Genomic DNA, 20,181 nt, shown 5'->3' on the forward strand with positions numbered 1-20,181 from the left:
CCATATTTTAAATATTTGCATCTCATGATGAAATCTCAAATGTGAACATAAAGTATATAAACACAGTACAGATGAACCAATCTCTTAAAATGTATTTTTTGTATATTCACTGGAATTAGCTGTCAGATTTCATTAGAATTCGAAGAGCAATATGAATGCAGACATATACATGCACTGGGCCGGATGAAGAGCACCTAATCCTGAAAATTGACTAGTGGGGGTAAGCATCCCTGCCTACCTCTGGGTGGCTGTATACATTACTGCTTACTCACTACATTTGCTATTAGGCACCACTGTACAATTAAGTTATATGAACTCCAAAACGTTGCCTGTAAAAAGTACAACTTGTCCTGTAAAACACAATCTCTCATGTGGCCATATTGACAAAAAAGAAATAAAAAAAAGTTATTGATCTTTCGAATGATGAAGAAAAAAAATAAAAGAAAAACATGGGAAATATGCTGTAAATTTACTAGGCCACTAAGGGGTTAATTAGTTGAATTAGATTTTGGCTGTCTACTGTGTCTAAACTCAGTTAAAGATAAACATTAGCTAGAAAAATAAACCAAGGGATCAAAAGCAATTACATGTGGAGAAAAGAAAAAAAAAAACTTTGTAAATAATTAAGAATATCAGGCTACATCCAAGCTTTGTTTTAACTAACTGTTTTGAATATGACTGTCAGGTCTTACAGATGATTATTGGCTGTGCAATGCTGTGGTCAACATCGGAAAAATTACTTCTGATAAGAAGAATATATTTAATAGCGAAGAAATGAAAGGCCAGATTGAGGTAAGTCAATGAAAATGAAGCAAGGCTGAATAATGTATAGATGGACAGAATGTAACAATGTCTGACTATGGTTGCATATATATATATATATATATATATATATATATAAATATATATATATATATATATATATATATATGTTTACCCTATCATTCTGCACTCAATACCCCATAATGAGAAAGTGAATATTTGTCAGAAATATTTTCTAGTTTATTAATCCCTTAAGGACTAAGCCCATTTTCACCTAAAGGACCAGGCCAATTTTATTTTTGCATTTTCGTTTTTTCCTCCTCGCCTTCTAAAATCCATAACTCTTTTATATTTCCATCTACAGAGCCATATAAGGGCTTGTTTTTTGCGTGACCAATTGTACTTTGTAATGAAACCTCTCCTTATACCATAAAATGTATGGCGAACACAAAAAAAAAGAAAAGAAAAAAGAAATGTAAATGAAAACCCAAATTTTGCACATTTTGGAGGTTTTTGTTTTCACACTGTACAATTTATGGTAAAAATGACATGTGTTCTTTATTCTGTGGGTAAATACGATTAAAATGACTGGCTAGATACTTTTATATTTTTGTACCGCTTTAAAAAAATCTAAAACTTTTTGTACAAAATCAGTAATCTAAAATTGCCCTATTTTGACCACCTATAACTTTTTCATTTTTCCGTATATAGGGTGGTATGAGGACTCATTTTTGGTGCCATCATCTGTACTTTTTATCAATACCACATTTACATATAAAACTTTTATATCATTCTTTAGAAAAAAATATTTTTTTATGAAATGTGACAAAAAAGCAGCATTTTTTGACCTTTTTTATTTTTTACGTTTACGTCGTTCCCCGTACGGGATAATTAACATTATATTTTGATAGTTCGGACATTTATGCACGCGGCGATACCAAATATGTTTATTTAAAAAAAAAGATTTTACGCTTTTTGGGCGTAAAATGGGAAAAACTGACAATTTCTTTTTTATTGGGGGAAAGGATTTTTCACTTTTTTTACTTTTTATTTTTACATTTTTCAACTTTTTAAAATATTTTTTATGTCCCCATAAGGGACTATCTATAGCAATCATTTGGTTGCTAATACTGTTTGGTGCTATGCATAGGGCATTGCACTGATCAGTATTATCGGCTATCTCCTGCTCTGGTCTGCTCGATCTCAGACCAGAGCAGGAGACGCTGGGAGACAGACGGAGACAGGTGAGGGGACCTCCATCCGCCATTACAGAGGATCAGATCACCACGGCAGCGCTGCGGTCGATCCGATCATCTATTTTATCATGCGCATTGCCGCCGATGCCTTGAACTGTACAGATCACGGCATCTGAGGGGTTAATGGCGGACATCCGCGTGATTGCGGATGTCGGCCACTACCGGCGGGTCCTCGGCTGCTGTTAGCAGCTGGAACCTGCCGTGTATGACGCGAGCACCGATCAGATGCTCGCGTCATACAAAGGAGGTAAATGTATGTCCTGGTGGGCGAAGTACCACCAAACCAGGATGTACATTTACGTCCGTGGTCGTTAAGGGGTTAAAAAATGAAAGTATTGCATTGACATAAGTATTTAGACCTTTTACTCAGGACTTAGGTAAAGCACCTTTGGTAAAAATGACATCCCCCAGTCTTCTCTGGGTATAATGTCCCAACATTTGCACAAATGGAATTGGAAATAAGTTGCTGTTTTTCTCTCAAGCTTTCAGGTTGGATAGGGACTTTCGGTTGGCAGCATTTTCATTTCTCTCTTCAGAGATGTTCAACAGGGCTCCAGGTAACCCTAGCAGAGTTATACGGGGCTTAAGAGTTCTTAGGCAGTGTCATACACCTTATGAGCTTATTGAAGTCACTTTTTGCAGGGAACTTCACCACTACAAAACAAACTTTTTCAGAAAGTTTGGTTTAAAAAACTTTTAAAAAGTTCACTTAACTCTAGCCACAACGTAACAAACGTGAAAAAAGTTAAAGGGTCTGAAAACTTTCCATATGCATTTTATATTAGAACACATTCCTTTCACTGTCAACTGATATGTTTAAACTGCTAGTTTGCCTATAGACAAATAGACAGACAGATAGCTAGACAGATTTATTATACATTATGTTTGTGACATAAAAGCCAGATTCCCTGGCCAACCAGTGTTTAGAATAAGTAGAAAATTGAAATTTACCCAAATAGTTTGTTCATCTGTAAGGGATCTGTTTATTTTATTTTCGTGATGAGTGAACCATTTTGGACAGGTTCGAGTTTCATTTCCACATTGCTCATTTTCATAGCCAAACAATTCCAGCTTTCCACTTGTATCATTTGTTAAAAAATCAAAAACAGAGAAAATTAACAAAACAATCTGTGAATCATATCCCGACACATCTGCTCATCTCTGTTTGTTGCCATGTATAGTGTCAGCAGACATTATGTTACCTAGTGACATTTAGCAATGATTACAAAATATTCTTTAATTACATTATGTATAGTTTGGTTCAGCTCCTTGTTAGATTGCCTGGAAATATGTAAAATCTGCCTTTCAAAAAATGTTAAGTAGGTAAGTTCAATCATTCTTACTAGATATGAATGGCATTCTTTCACCTGGAATAAAGTCGTTTGACGTAGACTTATAACTCCAGTCATACAAATGCAAAATCATAGAATGTTGCAGAATCTTGTAATATTTTTTTTATTGGACTAACAGTATTTGGTAGAGACAAGCTTTTAGGAGTCCTTTCTTTATTAAAGGGGTAATCCGTAGAATTATTATTTTTTTTTAAATCAACTGGTTCCAGAAAGTTCAACAGATTTGTAAATCAAAACAGTAAAAGAAAACTGCACTTTTTACTGATTGGACACTACAGCGATTTGTGCCTTTCTTACCTGCACCCTGTACTAGCACCTGTGTTGGTCTCACCGTACTCCTTTATACGGATCCTACCATTACTGCATACCGCCCTCGCTTGCCGGAGCTGTGCCGGACATTTCATATATGTCTCTACACATTATGTAGATTTGTAAATCACTTCTATTTAAAAATCTTAAAGGGGTACTCCCATGGAAAACATTTTTTTTTTAAATCAACAGGTGCCAGAAAGTTAAACAGATTTGTAAACTAAGGTAGAAGACAGACATGGTCGCACATCTACAATCTTGTATTATGATCTAATTGCTTCTCAGCATAATTTCAAAAACTAACAGGTTGTTAGTATACGTTTTGATCAAAAAGTACAAAGCCCACTCGCCACGTCAAGGCCACCTATTTAGAGTGGGTCCCTAACGTCCCTAGCATAAAATGGCGTAGCACTGGGCGGCGACCACCACCGCCACGACACCAGTGCCCACAGGGAGAACGAACCACTGGCAGAGCGGCCCCAATGCCACTCAAACCAGTCTATGGGTCGCACCTCCCCACAGACACCGCGCCACGGCAGCAACGGACGCCACACAGCACCACACCAGTGTGAACAAGGTGTAATAGCTCACTTACCATGCTCTCCCAGTCAGACTGGGAGGCTGCTAGGAAAGAAATGGCCCTTGTGTAGCTAACTACTACTTATATAGGGTTGGGCTGAGGGGGTGGGGAAGAGTGCAGCACATGTTCAAAAAAAAAAAAAAAGGAGGGGATAGAAAACACAGTGTGAATTCGGGTAGAAGAAACAGACATGTTTGCACATCTACAATCTTGTATAATGATCTAATTGCTTTTCAGCATAATTTCAAAAACTAATAGGTTGGTAGTATACGTTTTGATCAAAAAGTACAAAGCCCACTCGTCACGTCAAGGCCACCTATTTAGAGTGGGTCCCTAACATAAAATGGCGTAGCACTGGGCGGCGACCACCACCGCCGCGACACCAGTGCCCACAGGGGGAACGACCCACTGGCAGAGAGGCCCCAATGCCACTCAAACCAGTCTATGGGTCGCACCTCCCCACAGACACGGCACCACGGCAGCAACGGACGCCGCACAGCACCACACCACACCAGTGTGAACAGGGTGCTACAGCTCACTTACCATGCTCTCCCAGTCAGACTGGGAGGCTGCTAGGAAAGAAATGGCCCTTGTGTAGTTAACTACTACTTATATAGGGTTGGGCTGAGGGGGTGGGGAAGAGTGCAGACACATGTTAAAAAAAAAAAAAAGGAGGGGATAGAAAACACTATGAGGGGCATTTACTAAGGGGTTTAGTCATTTTTTTCTGACTATTTTTGGTGCTAAATTGTCGCAATTGCGCCTAACCTATTTTTCGTGCGACTTTCTCTAGCAAGAGCTAGAAAGTCAAATTTTTTTCCCCGCTTGATTTACGCTAGTTTGCATTTTTGACTTGCAGTGGTCAGGTATTTATTAACTGCGACAGTCGCAGCTGCGCAATAAACAGTCGCAACGGCCGTAAAAATTGACTAAATTTACTCCAGCTCCAACATGGAGCAGGAAAAGCTACTGCCGCCCGGGCTCCGACATACTTTCTCCCCACTACCCTCACTTCGCTACAGGGACACTGCAGTGATTTACATCCCCCCCTCTCATCTGCCAGCGCCACACAACTCCCATCTGTCTGCTAACTGTTGCAAGACTACAAGTCCCAGCAAGCCCTTACAGTGAGGACAAGCTGGGAGTTGTAGTCTTGTAGCAGCAGGAGACAAGGGGGGGATGTATATCCTGTCCCCATAAGTGAGGGTAGCGGGGAGGCAGTATGAGGAGCCCGGGCGGCTGCACTGTAATGTCAGCTCGGGCTCCTGCCCTGACAGCCAAAGGCTTTGGCTGTCAGGGCATGCTGGGTGTTGTAGTTTTGCAACAGCTGGAGGGCCACAGTTTTCAGACCACTGGTTTGTGGTCTGTAAACTGTAGTCCTCCAGCTGTTGCAAAACTAAACAGCTGAAGGGGACCAATGAAGACGTTCCCTTACCCTTCCAAGGCTCCAGCGACGATCGGTGACGGAGATTGTCGGGCGGCACTGTCGCGTGGCAGTGTCTTGCGGCAATGTCGTGCGGCGCTGGATCCTACAGAAGCCGGTAAGTTGCCCAAGCCCTAAAACAGTGTTTCCCAACCAGGGTGCCTCCAGATGTTGCAAGGCTACAACTCCCAGCATGCCTGGACAGCCTTTGGCTGTCCAGGCATGCTGGGAGTTGTAGTTTTGACACATCTGGATGCACCCTGGTTGGGAAACACTGGCCTGAAACAGTGTTTCCCAACTAGGGTGCTTCCAGATGTTTTAAGACTACAACTCTCAGCATGCCTGGACAGCCTTTGGCCTAAAGCAGTGTTTCCCAACCAGGGTGCCTCCAGATGTTGCAAAACTACAACTCCGAGGTTGGGAAACACTGTGCCCGGCCTCTGCCCCACCTTACTGTAAGGGCATGCTGGGAGTTGTAGTCCTGCAGCTGGGGGCAGGAGACAAACTTGTCACTTGCCCACACATCTCCTGCACCACACAACTACAATTCCCAGCATGTCCTTACTGTAAGGGCATGCTGGCAGTTGTAGTCGTGCGGGGCGGGAGATCTGTGAGCAGGTGATAATAAATGTACTAACCCATTTTTTTTCTTTTTCTTCTCATTTCAGATTCGTGTATCCTGTGGACTCCTTCGGATTCGGTGGACTACTTTGATGACCAGCATTTTTCTTTGTTTGATTTTAATAAAATGGTTAACGAGGGCTTGTAGGGGAGTGTTTTTTGTAAAAAAAAATTTTTTAAACCTGTTGTGTTTTTTTTTTTACTTTACTGGACAGGCTTAGTAGTGGAAGCTGTCTTACAGACGGAGTCCATTACTAAGCTGGGCTTAGCATTAGCCACAAAAACAGCTATTGCTAACCCCCAATTATTACCCCGGTATTACCTGTTTGGTTGGTATTTGGCTGAGAATAAAAATAGGGGGGACCCTCTGCGTTTTTCTTTTTTAAATAAATAATTAAATATAAAAAAAAACACATAGGGTCCCCCCTATTTTTATTCTCAGCCAAATACCAACCAAACAGTAACAGCCTGACGTTACCATTGTGGGCGAGGACCATTGTTGCTGGCCATCCCCAGCCTAAATAATGCCAGCCTGTTACTGCCTAGGCCCAGGAGTGCCATTTTTGATGCTCTGGGCTTGTTGGTACCGGCTCTTCCCGGCACCCCTGTGGCGTTGGGTACCGGGGTAATAATTGGGGGTTAGCACTAGCTGTTTTTGTGGCTAACGCTAAGCCCAGCTTAGTAATGGACTCTGTCTGTAAGACAGCTTCCACTACTAAGCCTGTCCAGTAAAGTAAAAAAAACAAAAACACAACAGGTTTAAAAAAAATGTATCACAAAAAAACACTCCCCCACAAGCCTTTGTTAACCATTTTTATTGACATCAAGCAAAGAAAAACGCTGGTCGTCGAAGTAGTCCACCGAATCCGAAGGAGTCCACAGGATACACGGATCTGTAGAAGAAGTAACAAAAAAAAAAAAAAAAAGAGTAAGTACATTTAGGGAGTGTTAAAAAAATGTAATAAACACACACACACACACACACTAAACGCCGTTTACCACTATTCTGAGCCATGACTACAATTTAGTTATTGAATTATTTAGATGTGGTAAAAAAAAACTCAAAAACAAAAGATCCAGAAGGAAACCTAGCAGCCAAACCTATTCAGACAGCAGGAAAAAGGAACATACAATTTTTTCTACTACATGAAGTAAATTTCCCACTTTTGCCTATATGTGCCAAATTTATTAACGCCGTGCAACAATTTAGTAAATTTGTCACACATAGTCAAAAATGAAGTAGAAAAAAACAGGGTAAAAACCAGACTACATAGTAAAAGATTAGTAAATGCCCCTCCATGTGAATTCAGGTAGAAGAAACAGACATGGTCGCACATCTACAATCTTGTATAATGATCTAATTGCTTCACAGCATAATTTCAAAAACTAACAGGTTGTTAGTATACGTTTTGATCAAAAAGTACAAAGCCCACTCGCCACGTCAAGGCCACTTATTTAGAGTGGGTCCCTAACGTCCCTAGCATAAAATGGCGTAGCACTGGGCGGCGACCACCACTGCTGCGACACCAGTGCCCACAGGGGGAACGACCCACTGGCAGAGCGGCCCTAATGCCACTCAAACCAGTCTATGGGTCGCACCTCCCCACAGACACAGCGCCACAGCAGCAATGGACGCCGCACAGCACCACACCAATGTGAACAGGGTGCTACAGCTCACTTACCATGCTCTCCCAGTCAGACTGGGAGGCTGCTAGGAAAGAAATGGCCCTTGTGTAGCTAACTATTACTTATATAGGGTTGGGTTGAGGGGGTGGGGAAGAGTGCAGACACATGTTAAAAAAAAAATTCAGATTTGTAAATTACTTCTATTAAAAAATCTTAATCCTTCCAGTACTTTTTAGGTGCTGTATACTACAGAGGAAATGTTTTTTTTTTTTTTTACATTTCTCTTCTGCCACAACCACAGTGCTCTCTGCTGACCTCTACTGTCCACTTCAGCAACTGTCCAGAGCAGCATATGTTTGCTATGGGGATTTTCTCCTGCTCTGGGAAGTTCCTAAAATGGACAGCAGGGGTCAGCAGAGAGCACTGTGGTCGTGACAGAAAAGAAATCCAAAAAGAAAAGCATTTTCTCTGTAGTATACAGCCGCTAATAAGTACTGGAAGGAATAAGATTTTTTTATGGAAGTAATTTACAAATCTGTTTAACTTTCTGGCACCAGTTGATTTAGAAAAGAAAGCTTTCCAGGGGAGTACCCCTTTAATCCTTCCAGTACTTATGAACTGCTGTATGCTCCAGGGGAAGTTCTTTTCTTTTTGAATTTCTTTTCTGTCTGACCACAGTGCTCTCATATCAGGGACTGTCCAGAGCAGCAGCAAATTCCCATAGCAAACCTCCTTTGTTCTGGACAGTTCCAGATACGGAGTGATGTGTCAGCAGAGAGCATTGTGGTCAGACAGAAAATAACCATACAACTTCCTCTGTATTATACAGCAGCTGATAAATACTGGAAGGGTTAGGATTTTTAAATAGAAGTCATTTTCAAATCTGTTTCATTTTCTGGGACCAGTTGATTTTAAAATTAATGTTTTCCACTGGAGTACCCCTTTAAGTCCTTCCAAAAGCTTGTCTCTACATAATACTGTAATGTTAGTCCAATAAAATGTATTACAAGATTCTGCAACATTCTATGATTTTGTACCAGGAAAAAGGTAGTCATTTGAACTTTGCAAGTTGTATGCCCTGCATCGCATGGTTAATGTAGCAAATGCAAGCTGTATGTCACATTTATTTCTCTAAGGTTAGGTTCAATCTTTGGGCACTTTATCAGACATGTACCTTCTTTTTTAGACTAAAAATATATATGTTACAAAAAGGGATGCAAATTCATGCCACTCTTTATGTGAAAGGTACATCAAAAAAGGGGTAAAGTTGGTAAAGTTGCATACAATTCACACCTATTGGAAAGATTTCTTTTTAAAAGGTATACTTTTTTCTAGACAGTCCAGACATAAATCTTGATCTATTAATCTATTAAATCTATTAAAAGGACTTATTTTAGGCAAATGATGGCAACTCTATACAAAAAAGATATGGTGCAACATAAAAATAACACAATAATAACATGTACATATCAATTTCGCTGCTGAAATTGTTCCGCGCAAAGAAAGAACATGTTCATTATTTGCACAGATTCCGCAAGCTCTGCATAGCCATCAATGGGGACGGCTCAGTGCCCCGCGGCCCTAGCGCCGAAGTATATCCGGCGGCGGCCGCCAGGCGGAATCTCCGCTCACGGAATTCAGTGAGCGGAGATTCCGTAGTGTGAACGCACCCTTAGGGGAAAAGAATAAGATCCTGGTCAGTCAGACACTTTCATTGAAGAATACAATTGATACTTTCTTCAACAGGTATCACTACTTGGGCAGCTTTATGTAAACTAGGACAAAGTAGCACTTAGTAAATCCTTGAATCTTTCCAAGTGCCATTCTGAATCTTAAGTGACTATAAATATTGTATTACTGTCAAACTATCGTAAAATTAAGGAAATTTTTTTTTGTAAATTATGAAAGTATCCAAAGAAAACACAACACTTACACTATAGTTCTTCGGGAACTTTTCAGTGACCCACTTTGTATGAGAATTTGGTGCACGGATTGCTTCTCTTTCAGCATTGTCCTAATGGGGAGTATATTATATTGCTTTGTTGTGGTGTCTCAGACATCATTTCATCAAGCGTATCTATATGACCAGAATAACCTGAACAAACCTGCATAAAAATTGAGACAAAAGATATGAGGAGTATGGGATATCATTAATATTGGGCCTCATTTACTGTAGATAAATAATAGTGGTTTATTAATCACAAATATTTGTTAGTCACTAATGTTCACTGCCCATGCAGGGCCCTTGCATGAGACATAGAACTCAGTGTGAAAATAGGTATTAAAACATGATGTAAAAGGATAAGATTAAATATACAATTGGATAAATCAGGATATATTAAAATATTAAAAATACAATAGACTCAATTCTTGCATCTATATAGTTCAAATGTCACCCAATTGTGGTAAAGTTCAATTAAATAGTGGTAAAGTTCAATTAAATTGTGGTAAAGTTCAATTAAATACTGTCTTTGTGTACAGTATCAATTACTGATGGTACAGTGTTACTCTTGTGTAGATTATGTAGCAGTAATCGTTGATGGCACAGTATGTAGAAATTAGCATAGATTACTTGTTGCTACTGTCAGCAATCATTGGTGATACAGTGCTGCAAATTGTATCAGGATAAAGATAATAGTTAGCTTGTAGTTGCGAGGTCTGGTGCACAGCACCACTCACCACTCCTGCGACCGTTAGTCAGGTTGATTCAGCCGGCGGGCTGGTACGGAGGTGTCAGGCCTCCAGTGGTGCCCGGCGTCCGTCTAGGCTAGATAATAGCGGTGCGAGTCTCCTTCTCTAGCGATTAACGGCTGGCACGGGTGGCACTGGCCTGTCAGGAGGAAGTTGGTGAAGATCGTCAGCTGATCGGCTGGTGCGGGGAGACGGTGGTAAGCTGGTAGGTAGTAATGCAGCGATGAAGCAGCAACGGAGGGCGGTATGGCAGGAGCGGTGAGAATAGTGTGGCGTGCCTCGTGTGAACGAGGCTCTGTGCGTGCGTGGAATAGTAGTGCTCCCGAAACTGGGGACTTCCAGCGGATGCAAGAAGAGTTTAAACTCCCCTCATTTTTATAGTTCAGACACCACATATGTTTATTTTTATTTACACTGTTTTACTTTTTTTAATGGGAAAAGGGGGTGATTCAAACTTTTATTAGGGAAGGGGTTAAATGATCTTTATTAACACTTTTTTTTTAAACTTTTTTTCTGCAATGTTATAGCCCCCATAGGGACCTATAATGTTACATACACTGATCTTTTACACAGATCAATGGCACGTATTAACACGCCTGTGATCAGTGTTATCGGCATTTGACTGCTCACGCCTGGATCTCGGACACAGAGCAGTCATTTGCCAATCGGACACTGAGGAGGCACGTAGGGTACCTCCCGTTGTCCTGTAAGCTGTTCGGGATGCCGCGATTTCACCGCGGCGGTCCTGAACAGCCCGACTGAGCAGCCAGTATAGTTTCACTTTCGCTTCAGACGCGGCGATCAGTGGAAACTTAGCCTAAAAGAAAAATAAGCACACTTTATAGTAAAGACATATGGGGAAAAAAGTGTTTGCTCCACAATAAATACATAGCAAAAAAAAAAAATATATGAAATGCTTTTCGAATCTGTTCAAGCCTATTAGTTATGTGGTCTGTTATTTAAATAACTGACCCCTTACAATAGTATTTTGTAAATGGAATTTTGTTACCAGTTAATGAACAAAATAGCTTTTACAATTTCCTGAAATTTATGTTTACCAGGAATGTGGTTAATAAAAGAAAATGTATCATATTTTTCTTAAGTGTTATAAAAAATATAGCATATTGTGTCCTAAAGGCTTTTCAAGAACACTGTTGAAGTCTTTGGTAAACCTGTCTCATATGCAGCTTTTTTTTTATTTATTTTTTATTGTAGATACTGTATATTTAAAGGAGTTTCCTTAGTTCTATTTATAAAGGACATCCTGGCCAGGTTTTAAAATAACGAAATGCAGGATATGCATATGTTTTTATTTTGAATCCAACAATACTGCTCTACTCCTCACCCCTGCCTGTTTTGTCCCTGCTTGATGTAGTCTCCCTGCTCTCCCGATAACATCCCTGGTGTTCCCTGGAGACAATCACTGATCTCTGCATTTTACTGACTACTGCGGAGGCCAGTGATTGGCTGCGGGATGAAAAAGGGATGTCCTCATTAGAGTTGTGGGAGTGCATCACATGGTGAGAACTGGAGCAATGCCATTGGACTGGCAATCTGAACAAGTGGATCGCCTATATCACTCATCTGTGCTATGCCAATGCTAGCTGAACAAGGTCAGAGTGCCTTAATGCATCATTTTTACAATATGATTCCTTGTGAATAAAGACACAAACTTGCATTTGACTTGATAAGTGCAAGGAATATACACTGCTCATAAAAATAAAGGGAACACTAAGATAAGACATCCTAGATCTGAATGAATGAACTAATTGTATGAAATGTTTTCATCTTTACATAGTTGAATGTGCTGACAACAAAATCACACAAAAATTATCAATGGAAATCAAAATTATCAACCCATGGAGGTCTGGATATGGAGTCACACTCAAAATCAACGTGGAAAACCACACTACAGGCTGATCCAACTTTGATGTAATGTCCTTAAAACAAGTCAAAATGAGGCTCAGTAGTGTGTGTGACCTCCACGTGCCCGTATGCCTCCCTACAATGCCTGGACATGCTCCTGCTGGACAACTGCTGGACAGTCTGTGGTGCAATATGGCGTTGGTGAATGGAGCGAGACATGATGTCCCAGATGTTCTCAATTGGATTCAGGTCTGGGGAATGAGCGGGCCAGTCCATAGCATCAATGCCTTCCTCTTGCAGGAACTGCTGACACACTCCAGCCACATTAGGTCTAGCATTGTCTTGCATTAGGAGGAACCCAGGGCCAACCGCACCAGCATATGGTCTCACAAGGGGTCTGAGGATCTCATCTCGGTACCTAATGGCAGTCAGGCTACCTCTGGCCAACACATGGAGGGCTGTGCGGCCCCCAAAGAAGTGCCACCCCACACCATTACTGACCCACCGCCAAACCAGTCATGCTGGAGGATGTTGCAGGCAGCAGAACGTTCTCCATGGTGTCTCCAGACTCTGTCATGTCTGGCACATGTGCTCAGTGTGAACCTGCTTTCATCTGTGAAGAGCACAGGGCGCCAGTGGCGAATTTTCCAATCTTGGTGTTTTCTGGCAAATGCCAAATGTCCTGCACGGTGTTGAGCTGTAAACACAACCCCATCTGTGGACGTCGGGGCCTCATACCACCCTCATGGAGTCTGGTTGTGACCATTTGAGTGGACACATTCACATTTGTGGCCTGTTGGAGGTCATTTTGCAGGGCTCTGGCAGTGCAACTCCTGCTCCTCCTTGCACAAAGGCAGAGATAGCAGTCCTGATGCTGGGTTGTTGCCTTCCCCCAACCTCCTGATGTACTGGCCTGTCTCCTGGTAGCGCCTCCATGCTCTGGACACTATGCTGACAGACACAGCAAACCTTGCCACAGCTCGCATTGATGTGCCATCCTGGATGAGCTGCACTACCTGAGCCACTTGTGTGGGTTGTAGACTCTGTCTCACGCTACCACTAGAGTGAAAGCACCACCAGTATTCAAAAGTGACCAAAACATCAGCCAGGAAGCATAGGAACTGAGAAGTGGTCTGTGGTCACCACCTGAAGAACCACTCCTGTATTGGGGGTGTCTTGCTAATTGCTTATAATCTCCACCTGTTGTCTGTTCCATTTGTGTTGTTTAAGTGTTCCCTTTATTTTTTTGCGCAATGTATTTTCTAATTGCAGGCATCAAGGCCTGCCAGTGAGCTATCATGATAACTGATTGACACACTACAATAATATTGCAGGGTACAGATCAGTCCACTAAACGACCAATGACCCATCTAAATACTGTTTATTTGTCGCGATCACTATTGATCGCTCCCTCTATAAACTTAAATGAACAATCATGGTCATTACTGTTGGGCGTTGTGTGCACATAGCAGCCAGCATTTGCCAGGTCTGGTGTAGGCCTGGCTCCTAGACCTGTGCCATACTCCTTAACTTGAACCTTGCCGTAAGCATACTTTATAGCTCAGCCTGGGGTTAATGCTACTGTTTCAATCATAGTTATTATAGTAAATAGTAATGGAAAGACTACAATTTGTGTGATTTGTCTACAAATCTGTAATTTTTATTTTTTTTATGGGCGTTCTGGCTTGCCTGACCAGCTGCCACTTACCGGGACAACTCTTGTGGTAGCGAACCAGTGTCTCCCTTACAGCTGAAGTCCAGCTTCTGTATACTGGATTGGCACAAAGTTTGACAACTAGGTGAACAATTAGAATACGCTCCCAAGTCTGGCCCAAAGCCAAACCAGTAAGTAGAACAGTTGGTCCACACCAGTTGGGGCGTTACATTCCTCCACCGGGTCATGTCACATCATGTGACAATGCCATGTAACCATCGTACAACCCCTGTGCCAGAAGTTTGGTGTCTAAAAATAGCTTGCAGTGGTCTTTCTGCTCATCCCCCTATTAAACCTGGGAGGATGAAATATTGTTCTTTTGGGGTGGAATGGAGAGGAATATGACATTGGTGTTCCATCTCACCGACTTTTTTCCTTGGATCACAATCACTGGTGACAACAATATGTGGTGTCCCATTACCACATTCTATACGGTACTTGTTTATTTATGGGTCCCCATAGCCAGAGTCCCTAGGACGTAGGGATCCCTATTAATCCAGTCTACCCCATGTCGCCTCTATTCTAGTATATAATTAGTAATTTATGCATAGGTTAATGTAAATAGCATAATATATGTAAATAAATGGATAATTACTTGTTTCTATGGTGTCGCAGGGCCCTCGGGTCATGTGATGCGTTCCAAGCCTCACTCTGGATGCGTTCCAGGCCTCACTTTGGTATTTCTAGCCTCGCTTTGGTTTTACTATGTGTATAGGAAGTCAGATGATCACCCAGAAGCCTGTGTGACGGTGAGTGACAGCTGACCTTGGACCTATCAAATTAGGCTCCACCCCTTGTCCATATAAGGGACGCGGCAGCCATTTTAGGTTTCTTGCTCCTGTGCTCTTGATGAGAGAAGACCTGTACAGCAGTAATTACAGTGAGTTAGGCCTGAGCCTTGTGGCAACGGCTGAACAATTATAGTTATAGAGTGTATCAATCCCCAAACATTCTGCGGAACTACCAGACCTAATCTACCCCTAAATCCGGACGGATCCACGCACCAATTACCTTGATTCTGTTAACCTGTAAAAGACGCAAGGTCCACAGCAACTGTCAGTCATTGAAGTCTATACAAGTGTATTACAGAGACTGTTACTGTATTCTGAATGTACCGCAAGTTCAAGAGTAAAGTTTACTTCAGTTCAAGTTTAACTCCAGTGTGGACCTTCAGTCATTATCTGCATACGCCTGTCGTTTCTGGGAAGGGCGGCGATGGGCCGAAGCTATACCTCAATAATACCAGCCCTCACCCTGGCGTCACGTGTGACAGGGTTAATATTAACCCCTCATATACCGTTACCATACCACCACTACCATACACCCCCCCCCCCCCGAAGGTCTACCACAAATATTAAATAACTACAGAACATTTATACCCCTCTTGAAATTAGCTCAGAATTCTCATCTGGAGACTGCAAGCAGTTTGCTGTTTACTTATTGTGGATTTGAAGGGGTATTCCGGGATTTGACTCTGCTACAGTGGCTGTAAAGTTAGTGTAGTTCACAATATAGTGTCTGTACCTGTGCTTCATGGTGGTCTCGCAATTCTTCTTTGTTTTTTGCCCCAGTGTTTATTTTTAATAGCATACAAAATGAGTGCCATCTCAGCTTTTCTCAGTTGCAGTACATTACATCAGTAGTCAACGGTTCAGAAGGAGTGGAATGACCTCTGGGTGGGAGGAAGATCATTCTGTAACAGCTGAAGGCATCCAGGTCTGAAAACACTGGTCTATTGCATGGAAAGGATCACAGGTGTGTTTCAATGGGTGGGAGGAAAATGACCTCACACTTACAAGGAATCATGTGCCTTGTAGTTTATGGGATCGAACTTCAACAGGAAATTGGAACTGGCTGTTCATAAAAACATGTCCTCAGCGTTATATTAATCTCACAACATAGCCATTTAGCCCTAAGACAAGCATAGATCCTTCCTAAGCATGTCCATTACTGTCTGGCAGGTACTTAATAACGGCTTTAAGACTATTTGGAGTGTATTTCAATATAAGGAATAAAAGTTTTAAGGCACTCCAAATGGTTGGATTACTTTTATAGCCTTGTACACTCAACTGTTCTGGTAGAGTGGTATCATAATGACAACACATTGTTTAGATTCATAAGTAGTAAGGTAAGGCAATGTGAAAGTGGCAAAGGTGTGTGTTACGCCGAGCGCTCCGGGTCCCCGTTCCTCCCCGGAGCGCTCGCCTCATCCTCGTTGCTGCAGCGCCCCGGTCAGATCCACTGACCGGGTGCGCTGCGGTACCGCCTCCAGCCGGGATGCGATTCGCGATGCGGGTGGCGCCCGCTCGCGATGCGCACCCCGGTCCCCGTACCTGACTCGCTCTCCGTCGGTCCTGTCCCGGCGCGCGCGGCCCCGCTCCCTAGGGCGCGCGCGCGCCGGGTCTCTGCAATTTAAAGGGCCAGTGCACCAATGTTGGTGCCTGGCCCAATCTTCCCAATTACCAATTAGTGTGATCACCTGTGTACTTCCCTATATTACCTCACTTCCCCTGCACTCCCTGGCCGGATCTTGTTGCCTTAGTGCCTAGTGAAAGCGTTCCCTTGTCTGTTCCTAGCCCGTGTTCCTGACCTCCTGCCGTTGCCCCTGACTACGATCCTTGCTGCCTGCCTCGACCTTCTGCTACGTCCGACCTTGCTTCTGCCTACTCCCTTGTACCTCGCCTATCTTCAGTATCTTCAGCAGTCAGAGAGGTGAGCCGTTGCTAGTGGATACGACCTGGTCACTACCGCCGCAGCAAGACCATCCCGCTTTGCGGCGGGCTCTGGTGAAAACCTGTAGTGGCTTAGAACCGGTCCACTAGCGCGGTCCTCGCCAATCCCTCTCTGGCACAGAGGATCCACCTCCTGCCAGCCGGCATCGTGACAGTAGATCCGGCCATGGATCCCGCTGAAGATCCTACACTGGTCGCCCAGCTAGCCCTAAAGATCGCCCAACGAGATCAACAGCTGGCATACTTGACCTCCGAGGCACTGCGTATTCAGTCACAGATACAGCAGCTGCAGATACAGCAACAGCTACAGCTGCAACTACCATCTCCTCCGCCGGCTCCTGCAACTCCTCCGCAGCAACCGGCCGTTCCTAACCCCTGCTTGTCCCTGCCGGACAAATTTGGCGTAAAGATCGCCCAACGAGATCAACAGCTGGCATACTTGATCTCTGAGACACAGCGTCTTCAGTCACAGTTACAGCAGCTGCTGCCGCAGATACAGCAACTTCAGTCACAGCAGCTGCTGCCGCAGATACAGCAACTTCAGTCACAGCTACAGCTGCAACAACCATCTCCTCCGCCGGCTCCTGCAACTCCTCCGCAGCAACCGGCCGTTCTTAACCCCTGCTTGTCCCTGCCGGACAAGTTTGATGGGGACCGCAATGATTCTGCCACAGCCACAGTCCAGTCCTTCTTCGCTGAGGTCCGTGGTGTCTTCGAGGAGCCTGCCCGAGCTTCTTCTGCCGAGATTGCCCTGCTGAACCTGGAACAGGGTGTTTCTTCCATTGGCGAGTACGCCATTCAGTTCCGTGCTCTTGCTTACGAGTTGTCCTGGAATAGTGAGGTTCTCTGCGCGACCTTTAAAAAAGGCCTATCCAGCAACATTAAAGATGTTCTGGCCGCACGAGAGACTCCTGCTGACCTACATGAACTCATTCATCTTGCCACTCGCATTGACATGCGTTCTTCCGGATGGCGTCTGGAGCTCCGCCTGGATATGGACTTTGTTCGCACGAAGCGTTTTTTCTCCCCGGCTCCTCTCTCCTCTGGTCCTCTGCAATCCGTTCCTGTGCTTCCCGCCGCGGAGGCTATGCAAGTTGACCGGTCTCGCTTGACACCTCAAGAGAGGACACGACGCCGCATGGAGAATCTTTGCCTGTACTATGCCGGTACCGAACACTTCCTGAAGGATTGTCCTATCCGTCCTCCCCGCCTGGAAAGACGTACGCTGACTCCGCACAAAGGTGACACAGTTCTTGATGTCAACTCTGCTTCTCCACGCCTTACTGTGCCTGTGCGGATATCTGCCTCTACCTTCTCCTTCTCTACTATGGTCTCCTTGGATTCCGGATCTGCAGGAAATTTTTTTTTTGCCTCTCTTATCAACAGGTTCTACGTCCCTGTGACCAGTCTCGCCAGACCCCTCTACATCTATTGTATTAACAATAAAAGATTGGACTGTCTCATGCGTTTCCGCACAGAACCCCTCCTAATGTGCATCGGACCTCATCACGGAAAAATTGACTTTTTTTTCCTCAGGTTCTTTGGCCCCAAGAAGAGGGGGAGACCCAAGGGGGGGGGTACTGTTACGCCGAGCGCTCCGGGTCCCCGTTCCTCCCCGGAGCGCTCGCCTCATCCTCGTTGCTGCAGCGCCCCGGTCAGATCCACTGACCGGGTGCGCTGCGGTACCGCCTCCAGCCGGGATGCGATTCGCGATGCGGGTGGCGCCCGCTCGCGATGCGCACCCCGGTCCCCGTACCTGACTCGCTCTCCGTCGGTCCTGTCCCGGCGCGCGCGGCCCCGCTCCCTAGGGCGCGCGCGCGCCGGGTCTCTGCAATTTAAAGGGCCAGTGCACCAATGTTGGTGCCTGGCCCAATCTTCCCAATTACCAATTAGTGTGATCACCTGTGTACTTCCCTATATTACCTCACTTCCCCTGCACTCCCTGGCCGGATCTTGTTGCCTTAGTGCCTAGTGAAAGCGTTCCCTTGTCTGTTCCTAGCCCGTGTTCCTGACCTCCTGCCGTTGCCCCTGACTACGATCCTTGCTGCCTGCCTCGACCTTCTGCTACGTCCGACCTTGCTTCTGCCTACTCCCTTGTACCTCGCCTATCTTCAGTATCTTCAGCAGTCAGAGAGGTGAGCCGTTGCTAGTGGATACGACCTGGTCACTACCGCCGCAGCAAGACCATCCCGCTTTGCGGCGGGCTCTGGTGAAAACCTGTAGTGGCTTAGAACCGGTCCACTAGCGCGGTCCTCGCCAATCCCTCTCTGGCACAGAGGATCCACCTCCTGCCAGCCGGCATCGTGACAGTGTGTTTGAGAGCTTCTGTGTAGGTGGTGAACGAGTGTGTGCTTTGTGAAGGTGAAAGTGATGACAGTGTATGTGAGTGTGCCTTTTTAGGGTGAAGGTGCGTTAGTCTGTGTAACTGGTTAAGTTGTTTTTGTGTACTCTTTATTCTCATGATTGGGAGGGGGTGGCATAGGTAAAAATGCATCCCACTGGGATTTCTGTTTAATTTAAATGCGCATCCTCTGTTGTGATTCATTTAGGGGGATGGTATGGGGTGTAATTAATTTTTGTGATCGGGCCAGTGATCAGGAGAAGACTTCATATTAGTCGGATCCAGATAAAGAAGAAAAGAAAAGAGAACATCTACTATCAGAGATGACATCACATGTGACCAAATGTAATAGCTTTATATTCTACAACTTCATCTGATCAGTGCTGTATACTCCTTTATAGTCTGTAGTGTAATGATGCAGTCAGCAGTCTTCTTGTATAGACAAGGTATTAGCACCACACAATCACTGTATGCAGAGGTCAAGTCCTGGGAAAAAAAGTGTGGGACATGTGTGAGATTTCGAATAAGCCTATTTCCACCTGTTTGCACAAAAGGAAAAAAAGGCCAAACTGAAACTTCCCTTGATGTTCTGCACTGATTTAGGCTTCTTACAGGCATACAGCAGCCTAAGGTCTATAAGAGTTTAGTGACAGGACAAGACTATCCCCAGATTTCAACTGTATATGCATCCTTATGACAGGCTAAACCATTGTTTTAACTTGAAAGAAGAGATCGCAGACGGCACTCACGGAAACAGCAAGAAGTTTTATTCGGGATCGCTGGTCCACGCAACAAGAACGCCAGGTAAGTTTGACTTACCTGGCGTTCTTGTTGCGTGGACCAGTGATCCCGAATAAAACTTCTTGCTGTTTCCGTGAGTGCCGTCTGCGATCTCTTCTTTCAAGTTA

The 20,181-nt window shown here is 44.0% G+C and overlaps 1 protein-coding gene across 1 annotated transcript in view; it reads left to right on the forward strand.

The window, feature by feature from the left end:
• Window positions 1-693: 693 nt before the first annotated feature.
• LOC130369295 (solute carrier family 23 member 2-like) overlaps window positions 694-20,181 on the forward strand; it is a 346,990-nt gene continuing 327,502 nt past the window's right edge. Inside the window, exon 1 of the mRNA XM_056574378.1 lies at window positions 694-792. Coding sequence (XP_056430353.1) covers window positions 775-792 — 18 coding nt within the window. The 5' untranslated portion in view covers window positions 694-774. The remainder of the gene's footprint in view (window positions 793-20,181) is intronic.

The sequence above is a fragment of the Hyla sarda genome, chromosome 4 (assembly GCF_029499605.1).
Source record: "Hyla sarda isolate aHylSar1 chromosome 4, aHylSar1.hap1, whole genome shotgun sequence".
Classification (NCBI taxonomy): domain Eukaryota; kingdom Metazoa; phylum Chordata; class Amphibia; order Anura; family Hylidae; genus Hyla; species Hyla sarda.